Here is a 10,756-nt window from a genome sequence, read left to right as displayed (position 1 = left end):
TACGAAGTTGCTTCGCAGAGGGTACTTCGTTATTGCATCTTCTTCGAGTACATCCATTATCCGGATATTCAGTATTTTAGTAGTACAACGAGTAGCCTCCTGGAGAATGGAGCAATGAATTTATTGAATTTAGTGAAAAATTTGCGCCACGTTAAGAAAGCTCGCTACTGTTCGGCAAGTCCAGCCGTCGAAGAAACGATTTCGAGTACTGGTCGCGCTATCTGGTTGTTCGAAAAGATAACGAAACCGGCGGCTAACGCGGCTGCACAAGGAAGATGCGAAACGGTAAATTTAGAAGCTCATAAAGAGTGGGCGAATGCAGTTGCGTCAGGTATCAGATATGTCGATTAGTCATCGGCGGAGCGAGTACAATGGAACGAGTTATATTTAGGTGCGCGACAGCAACGGCGCCTGCGCAGACGCCGAGCAGTCCAGGCTCGATTAGTGCAGCTCGACGAGCTGCTCGTCCCGTTCGCGGCGATATTATTTTCGACGAAGAAATTATTAATACCGCGCGAGAAAGCGTTATCGGCCAATTAAACCCCGAAGTGAACGATAAAAGGGTACCTCGGCGAACGAAGGCCGCGCGGCCCGTCGATGTTTTCGATCGCGGACCTAACCTAACTTCGTCGGCCGGAAAAACACGTAGGCTATCCGCGATTGCACAGTGAACGGTAAACTTTGTGTCGTGACCAGAACGTATATTCGCCTGTGTTTTGTCGCGAGCCTGTCGTGCGATATCTCGAACTATGGACGAATAAAAATTCGCTGTGAAACGTCAGAAGAAACGCCGTTCTCCCGGCCGGTCTGCTTTCATTTAAATCGAACGTGAATAACAACAGTTTTCCTCCGAACGAAGTTTTTTCTTGCGTCTCTCCCCGTCCACGAAGTTGATAAAGTCACCGAGACATCTTTTTTTTTCGCCGATCAGTCATCGACCAACGAATCTTCGTTTAGCGAATCGATTTATCCGGCTGTCGGGAGGATCTCGTCTCACGAGGTGAGCTACGTCCAGAGTTATTGCGACCGTGTACTTTGGGAATTATTTTTTGGCGAACCGTGGACGGTATCTTTGCGAAACTTCGCTGGGATGTTCGCGCGGTATAGGTTATGTTCGCGAATCGATTAAATTCGCGTGATTATTTGGGGAAGAATTACTCGTGTGATTCTTACCGAATCGTCGAACGTTCAATGTTAGTAAAATGTTGATACGATTTCCTTAGATTTGTGCTATTCCATTGAAAATAATTATTTTATTTTAGAACACGTAAGAGTTCATTTCTGCCGCACTAATTGAACATTCTTTTGAATTTCTGGTTCGGAAGTCTTCGGCAGAAGTCACTGTGCCGGTGTCATTGGAAAGGAACTATTAATAATTGATAATTATCAAAGGAACTGAGAATACTTAATGTAGCCTCGATGATAATGTTCTGCAAACATTCGTGGATATAATTCGAATGCGATAATTTGTAAGAAAATGTTACATGGTTTAATGGAAACGAATTCCTAAAGTACACGGCAAAGGTGTACACGCACAGGAGAATGCTCCTGCCAAGATCAGACACGCAGTAGAGTACTTTAGAATATCGAATACTTAATACTCAACCTACCGAGGTCTAAAAACGGCTAACAAAAATTGCCTCGTAAGATTTACGAAATAGAATTTATCGAAAATTTTCGTAATTCTTGTAATAACGTGTGCCTGAGTAAAGAAATACATTCAACGATTATTTATGACTTCAATAATTTGGAAATAAAAAATGCGAAACCGGATATTTTACCGGCAACGGGTATGTTTAGTGTTAATATTGATTGTTGACGGAATTACGAATCGGGAGATTATAATTTACCTTGTTCATACAACAAAAGATTTTAGTGTAATTCGATTAAAGAATATTCAAAATACTGTGAGAAATTGTTAAAGAGGCCGCGGTGAAATCTCCTTCGCGTGTTTAATTAACAAAGTTTAAGGGGCACGCCACAAATCATATTCCCTGTATCAGTATTATGTAATCGTTTCGAGAGAGGCGTTTGTCCGTTCGGTGTACAGTAATGTCTCTCTAATTGACGCTCAGATCGCGCACGAAAATGAACAATTTCGGAAGACGAGATACGATTATTGGAGCCTTGCGGCTCGTTGTTATAGTTGTTGACAGTTTGTAATTATAAAAACGAACCGCAAGACTCGAATAATAATAATAATCGTATCTCATCTTCCCAAATTGTTCATTTTTCTGCACAATCTGGGCGTCAGTTAGGGAGACATTACCGTACTCCGAAATTTTGATTGTGTCCTCGACGAGACGCGAACTTAAACAAGATGGCGTCCCAATCAGAAAATTTACGGCGCCACCAATAACTCGTCCCAACTTCTTCCGCAATAGACGATGATAAATTTGATATGTAGCTTCTGTATAATATATATTATATACATATTAATAATATATATAATATATATCAGAATATATTATATAATAATTAATATATATTATATAATATATATATATTATATTGTATAATATATATTTAACATTAAACCTATCGAGCCCTAACGATGAAGAGATTGTATTTATTTAAACCGTTCGCCATTTTGATTACGATGCATGCTTGAATCAAGAAATTGATTCAATCGTTGATAATGTCAACTATTTGAAAATCAAAAATGTGAGACCGGTCATTCGACCGGCGATTGATAGGTTTAGCGTTAAAAAAAGCCTCTTGTCGACGAACTGCCATGATTTCATCTTGAACATTTACTTTCAAGCTGCCGAACTCCGACCAAGGACAAAATGGAGGTCCAGACGCCGTACTTGAACGCGATCCAGTTGATCCCTGGTGAAACCATCGGCGAGAAATACAGATGGATAGCGACGTTGATAAAGGAGCGGATCTCGGAGTGTAACAGTCTCGAGGAAATAGTCGAAGGAACGAAGGTGCCCCGCTTATTAGCGCCTTTGATTCAAGTGAAGACGGCTCAGATACTGATCAAACAGGACTCAAAGAACCAAGACAACTACAAAGCCATCTCGGAAGCGTTGAAGTCCGAGGACACGGAGGTGGTAACGGAAGCGTTTCGAGTTAGGAGCTTCTTCGACGGCAGCAACAAGACATTTACCAACGTCGAGTACTTCCTCAATCAATTGTTCCCCTTCGTCTCCCTGAACATCCGAAATCGCATAATCAAGAACTTATCTATCCGGTTGAAGGAGCCGGCGCTCGCCGAGGAGTTCTTCAACGCCATTGCCGCGACTTACAGCCTGGAGCAAGCGTTACCTCTGCTGCCTGCCTGCAGCGAGAGTTTCACGTACGATACCATCGTGAAGAGGAGGATCGTGCTCAGCCGGAAGCTGGTGCAGGCGATCTTCCACAAGAATCCCGACCTCATCGTGCGCTACTTCAAGCTGAGCAATCCGATGGTGAAACCCGATTGCAGGAACCTCCACAAGGTGGACATCAGATGCATGTGCGACTTCCTCGCGGCGCTCATCAAGAAGAGACTGAGCGCGTTCGTCGAGCTGTACGAGATGCACGAGGAAGCGCCGATGCTCGTGAAGCTGAGCAGAAAGCGAGCCGTGTGCTTCCTGAAGAACGGCAAGGACCATCTCCTGAGGAAGCCGAAGCTGTTCATCGATCTGGTGCCGCTGCAGATGATCAGTGCCACACGCATGGAGATCATGTTCCCCAAGCTGTTCCCGGAGGAACGCGCCAACTTCCACACCGATAGTATGCTCGACTATTTGGCCTATTACCCGGAAGAAAAGAAGGTGGACCTGTTGATCAAGTCCTACCGCGATGTCTACGGCGAGAACATCCTGGACGAGAGCAACCAGGTGACGTCCAAGCTGATGTGGCTGTTGCCGGCGGATGAGAGGATCAGGCAAGCCAAGATCAAGATAGAGAAGGGCATCCGGCACCATATCTCGGACTACAGGCAGACGTGGAGGTGCTACCTACTTACCAAAGACACGATACCCAAGATCAAGGAAGAGATCGCGATGACTCCGGAGATAGACCTGAGGGCGATTCTGGCCTCCCAGATGATCTGCAATTGCAGAGTGAACAACGATGATCAGGCGCTGCTGGAGGTCCTGACCTACGTCAGAGACAGGCACAAGAACGAGCAGCCCATATTTCTGATGACAGTCCTGAATGTTCTGATGGAATTATACGATCTTCCTCGTCTCAACAAGGAGATATGGTCGGTACTGATGGACATTATAGTACGCGCCCATGTAAAGAACGAACTGGCGCCTGGCAACAACATCAGCAACAACATCGTCGAGGCGGCCATTCACTTTAGGATCCTCAATAAGCAACCGATGGACAAGGAGATCGGTATTCTGGTGGACTTGAAGTCCCGGAGCATGACGAAGTGGAACATCCTTCGAAAGTATCCCGAGCACGAGAGGACGTGTTTGGAGGCTTGCCTGGCCGTGGTCTTGCAACGCTACAAATCCGGCAAGAAACCATGGAGCGAAAAATGGTCCGGGATCGTGCGCGACATCGTCATGTCTATCTACGAATTCAACAAAGACCACGTGAAGAAGAACACGCGAGTGGAGCCCATGTCCCTAAAGAACTATCCCTGGTTGCTGAAGGAAGTCGAGACGATAATAAATTCGAACGTAGAGAAGGACTGCTACACGATCATGTATTTAAAGCACATCCTCCGCGAGAACGATATAAGCTTGTTCAAAAGTTTCTGCGCGGAAGAGTCGAAGGAACAGGAGATAGACATGACCAAGGCGTTCGCGTTGCTGAAGAAAGACCCGAACAGCATCTTGTCCAGATGGAAGGAGTACTTGGTCACCTTCTACAGAAATTATTACACAAGGTACGCCAGGCGATTCATGCGGGCTACCCGATGGTACAACGAGATCCCGGTGAAGTTCCTGCAGCAGAGCCTCGATGACCTGCACTCCAAGAAGGACGCTAGCTGCCTGGAGGCCATAGCGTTGCTCGTCCATGGCGAAACGTTGACCAAGATTCTGGAACCACTGGCCCCTCGGGGCCAGATGCTGGACATCCACCACGAGCAGGCGCAGGAGGACTACACGTTCTCGCACTACGCCATCAACTGCGCCAAGTACTCGAACCCACCGATTCCCATGACGCTCTTGTACCGGTACTGCGAAGGAGACTATTTAGGGCAGGCTCTGATGGCCATTGTCAATCTATGCCGACGCAGCTCGCCGATACATGTCCTCGCTTTCGCCCGAACCCTGACCACTCAACGAGTATCCGTCCGGAAGCACGGTATCCGAATGATGCGGCTGGTGGCGCCGAGGGATCAGCTCCACGAGTTTCTGCTGTCCCAATGGCAGACCGAGAAGCACTACTCCATCCGGGAGGTCCTGTTCTCCACCGCGAGGACGCTGTTCGCCAAAGAACCCGGGCCTGCCAGCTGGTCCCTGATCAGCATGATGATCTCGACGCTCGGCGAGAAGAACGCCTCCGCGATTATGGACTTGATCAAGATGATCCCGTCGTTCCCCGACGAGTACATCGGGGACTACGTCCGCTTGATCATATCCGTGATCGACAAACTGCCCCAGGACGTCGGCCCCTACTGGACCAGCCTGATCGAGAATATCAGCCCGATCATCTGCAACCTGTTGCCCGAGGAGCTCTCCGAGATCATCCTGCGGAAGTTCCTCTTCGTTCACTCGCCGGTCTCGAACGACGTGATCTCGGAGTTCGCGCTGAACTCGTACCTGATGCACGCCGGCGACAAGTTCGACGCCAGGATGAAGATCTTCACCGACGTTTTCATGCAGGCTGTGAAGAACAGCTGGGACGTGCCGAACCCGAAGAGGCCGCACGTTCGCGACACTAATCACTCCGTCTACATGTTCATGGCGCGCACGGTTCTCAATGTACGCGGCGACAATCAGCTCAGAGTACTCGACGGGATTCGGAACGCGTTCCTCGCCACCCTGACGCCCCAGATGGACCCTATGTCCTACTTGTTGCTGCTCTTCAAGAGGGAGCAAGTGGTCGCCGGCACGCCCAAGGACTTCGGGCTGAGCATCGGCCGGAAGCTCGAAGAGCTCATCGACATCTACACGAATCTGTTCTTCGGATTCATTATCTGCGTCATCCACTTATTCAGTTTCGAGGATATGTTCCCGGATTACCACAAGGACGACGCGAAATTGGCGATGATCGAGGGACTGATGGAGGTCGGCTCACCGGAAGCTGCCGTGATCGCCGTGCACGCGCTCGCCCCGGTCAGCGAGAAGAAGTACGTGCAGAGATACGACGATCTGGTCGCGAAGCTCTTGAAGTACGACCATCCGGCGGTGAAAAGCATTGTCTGTAATCATATTAATAAAACGAGCCACGACGAATTCTTGTTTGAAACATTGTAAATTTGTTGCACCGTTTTCTATCGAGTTCCACAGCGTTTTCTTCTGTATTTATTGTTGATGCTATCCGCGTCGTTGCCGCGACGGCGAGACTGCGGCTCGATCTACGGACACCTCCCCGCGGCTAAATTGCACGGAGACTTCGCGCGGTCCAGTGATCATTGTTTACACTGTTGTATAGGCTTTTAACGGAGAGCTGCAGATTTTCTTTGTTTCTCGGACAGCTCGTGTAAAACGAATCCGTATTTAAGCGAACGCACTGAAACGTATTTTACTATGTCGGCGATAATATTGCTTTATTTTTTGAAAGATTTATTGTAGTGTTACGAGATGTAAACGAAGTGTGTATACTTAAACAAGATTGTACTTTTCTACACATTCCTATGTATATTGTTTATATATGTTTATAAATATATTGTTAAAGATGCGTGAAGACTTTTCATCATTCCTGACATTCTACTTTCACCATTTCTCGCCGTCGACTGGCACACCCTTGATCGCCGATTCACCCAGGCGTGCCACCTAGATTATTTGGAAGCTGTTTTTATTCGAGCAGAAGTTCTATGGTATCAAGAAAAATAGAGAATTTGATAATTGTGCGCAGTTCCTGATACTATACAACTTGCATGTGACAGAATATTTTCAAAGCACAGACAGATTTTAATGTTCGCAACCTCGTCGGACATTTATGGCAGTCAACGTTCCCTTCGAAACTGATCTCGAAGGGAAATATGCAAAATATTCGAATTTCAAATATGGTGGACTCACATGAGGCGTCGAAACCGGTGAGAAAATTTGGGCATGGCGCATACGCTGTTGTTCCAGCCGGGGTGTTAGGCCAACACGTCCACGTGTCGAACGTTATCCTACAATAGGGCTCTGAAAAAGAAATATAAAAATCCGTCGTAAGATAGATGTCACAGTTATTTCACTATTTCTGTGCAGAGAATTTTCATAGAAACGTAACGTTCGAAGAGAAATTATGAAACGACGCAACGTTGCAAATAATTATTGCATTTATTCATCGAGCCTCACTCGTGATGGAGATTTATAGCAATAATCTGTTAAGTACGGATGTTATTTCGACGATTTAAGTCTCGACCAAATTCTGTTCTCTTCCTGTAATCATTTAAGCGTGTAAATGTAGGCACACTGTATACATAAATTTTCTTCTTCTAAGAAATAATTAGAATAAAAAATGATATCATTGTAATTTTGGAGAAATTTCTATTAGAAATTGGAATTGTAATAGATTTTTATATATAGAAATCTAAATTATAGCAGATTCTTATAGACATTTATATGGTAAAACATTTTGAATAGAAATTTAAATTGTAATGAATTTTGGATAGGAATTTAAATTGTAATGGATTTTGGATAGAAATTTCGATTGTAATACATTTTTGAAACAAAATATAAATATATATAATATAAATATATACATAATATAAATATATATATATATATATATATATATATATATATATATATATATATAATATAAATATATATATAATATATAATACATAAATATAAAATTTAATTATGATGGATTTCTATTTCGAATTACAATCAATTTTTATATACATTTGGATTGTAATGTTTATACAGAATGAAACAAAAGCATTGGTACGTTGAAGGATTGAACATAAACTCGCACGAGATTGTAGATATTATTACAGCTTCGTCGAAACAATTTCTAATCTTCACGACTGCCACAAATTCCGGCAGTCCGGTGACAGCCCCGAGAGACCAAAATGTCCACGTACAAATATTTTCGAAATGTTCGCACCTCGAGGACCGAACCAACCGACCACCGGCGGTTCAAAGGGCCGGTCCTCCGAGTTCGCCGGAAGGAAATCCGAAGGAATGCTTCGCGACCGCAAGCAGGAAGTTCCCGCGCAATCACAGATCTCCCAGGCTCTTCGTTCTCCCGGCGGCAACTTTACCGCTGCTGCGAGCAACACGACCGAAATCCCCATCGATCCCTCGAAAGTTCGCCAGTTTGACCGCCGGAATTTCCCAGCCGCACCGGCAGCCAGCCAGTCAGGCAGACAGACACACGAAATCTTCAATCAGTATTTAACTCGCGAGTTAACTAACCAAGTAATTAAAAGTGAAACGCCTGCATATACGTGTGCAGGCCGGCCTCGCCGAGGGAACCCGGAGGAAAATTCGAGTTGAAATGCACGCCGGAATGCGACCGATATACGGACGCCTCATATCATATCGCATCCTATTCACGTGATGTTGCAAGAGCATTAAATTAGTTCCGTCCGATAAAAGACACGAATCAGCAGACCAGAATGTAGAGTGAAATAATCGTAACAAATTGTAATGCAAATTAAGTGAAATAATGACAAGTATAGTATTACTAGTAAGCATTAGCAGTAACAGCAACAATGCAGATAATAAAACAATTTGCATGTATTTTTCCATAATCTTTACATATATATTTCACGTTCCTGAATACAGTCTGCATTAATTTTCCATATATTTTGCACATTTCATCGAAACACGATCTTGCGAATCTATACGTTGCTATCGGTGCATTAGAATCAGTGCTATCGGCGCGAATGATTTTTCCGCTCCGTTCGACAGTTTTCCGCTCCGTAACGGTCGCAGAAAATGTTTCCCGACGGCCGGTTGGTCGCGGACACGCAACTTCTCCCCCGCGAAATCGTTGAAACCCGAAGAATCATAGCGCGGAACACGGCCGACATATGTACCTTGATTAATGTAAACGTCGCGTGCGCCACTTCTAACTGAAATTACACGTGGATGCACTTTCCGCGGCGACACAGCCGACAGAAATTACTGGCCGAAGGTAGTTGTAATTAACGTGACCAGAGAGCCGATGGCTTTCCCAGGCGTGACGCGGCCCCGCGCGGAAATAAAGAGCGACGCTTGTACCTCGTATATTTGAACACCGGCCGGACAAAGAATTTCATTATTATTGTGACACCCGGCTCGTATTTAACACCGGAGGCAAATCCTTTTCTTCCGGGCCATTAACCATGGCCAATATTTTTGCCACGCGTGAAAAACACTTCATCCTCTTCGGCGAGGCCACGGCAGTATGTGCTTGCGGACTAGACTGCGGCTGTTAGGGTTAGATATACGAGTAATTTGAATAATTCGAATAATCTGAATAATTTGGATAATTCAAATAATTTGAATAATTTGAATAATTCGAATAATTCAAATAATTTGAATAATTCGAATAATCCGAATAATTTAAATCATTCAAATAATTTGAATAATTCGAATCATTTGAATGATTTGAATAATTTGAATGATTCGAATAATTCGAAAATTCTTTATTCGAATAAGTCGAAAATTCTCTATTTGAATAATTCGAAAATTCTTTATTCGAATAATTCGAAAGAGAAGAGATATGGAAGAAATAAGTCAACAAACTATGAAAAAAATCGCTCACTGTATAGGTATTTTCTCATGTTTATTCAAATCAATTTACATTTTCTGTACGAATTCCTGCACGAATAAATATCTTACTCGAATAAAATCTGATTCGAATTAATTCTAATTCGAATAACATTTCATTCGGCTGAATTGTTATCTAGATAAATTTGTATTCGATTCCTTCGATAGCGTCGAATAACATTTTGCCCAAAATCCGATGTCGAACGAGAACGAGTAGGTAAATATGAAGAAAGCAAAGGGATTATGACCGTCTCGAAGATAGGACGACGGATCGTCGATGACAATGGGACATCGTGATCGTTAATAAATTCTTCACGGCGACTTTCAGTTCATTGGCCACCGGGGATTTACGCGGATTCGCGAGCTGTTCGTCTTGTTTGCCCCTTTCTTCTCCGTTTTCTCAGGATTAATTCGAGGGTAATTTCACGCGTAAGCAGGTCCAGATTGCCTGGCGATTTATCTTAGGCGAAAGGTCGCAATAATGCGACGATTTAAATCTGACGAACGAAACGATATTTCAAGAACATACTTCCGTTGCAGGCCACCGCAGAGAAAGCATCGGTCGAAGGTTGATCGCGTCGGAAAATGATGTTCGCGCGAGGAATGAAGCGAACATGAACGAATTCGTATTACCGTCGGCCTTGACACAAAATACCGAAAGAACAGTGCTAATAATAACCTGCTTTTTTTGTAACGGCATTGTTTAGATAACATATGCAGAAAACGACGATATGAATAACACATTACAATACATGTTTCAAAAATTTCAACAATCTTTTATCCTGCACTCTGGAGTGCATTGTTTAAATACTTCGCAATGATAACCAAAATCATTTCGTTTGCAAAACCGCTCACCTTGTCGATCATTTGTTGCATCACACGACCGACTCGATCGACTCAAATATGCAGTTCAACTGAATTTTATACAATATAAAGTTACCATT

At 44.1% G+C, this 10,756-nt stretch overlaps 2 protein-coding genes across 20 annotated transcripts in view; one reads left to right on the top strand and one right to left on the bottom strand.

The window, feature by feature from the left end:
• Dh31-R (Diuretic hormone 31 Receptor) overlaps positions 1–10,756 on the bottom strand; it is a 217,053-nt gene that overhangs the window by 82,395 nt on the left and 123,902 nt on the right. For 14 of the 19 annotated variants that reach the window (XM_076519205.1, XM_076519210.1, XM_076519204.1 and 11 more), the window contains one exon: positions 7,137–7,247. In XM_076519205.1, the coding sequence (XP_076375320.1) occupies positions 7,137–7,247 (111 nt within the window). Of the gene's footprint in view, positions 1–7,136; positions 7,248–8,160; positions 8,536–10,756 lie in introns of those variants that run through there. The other 5 variants (XR_013032772.1, XM_076519200.1, XM_076519199.1 and 2 more) reach the window with 3 other exon arrangements.
• Positions 403–6,795, top strand: LOC117225336 (uncharacterized). The gene is made up of 2 exons (XM_033478810.2): positions 403–1,000; positions 2,765–6,795. Exon 2 carries the CDS (start codon positions 2,790–2,792, stop codon positions 6,369–6,371), a length of 3,582 nt encoding a protein of 1,193 aa, XP_033334701.2. The 5' UTR covers positions 403–1,000; positions 2,765–2,789; the 3' UTR covers positions 6,372–6,795.

The sequence above is a fragment of the Megalopta genalis genome, chromosome 2 (assembly GCF_051020955.1).
Source record: "Megalopta genalis isolate 19385.01 chromosome 2, iyMegGena1_principal, whole genome shotgun sequence".
NCBI lineage: Eukaryota > Metazoa > Arthropoda > Insecta > Hymenoptera > Halictidae > Megalopta > Megalopta genalis.
This window is presented reverse-complemented; position numbering and strand designations above follow the sequence as displayed.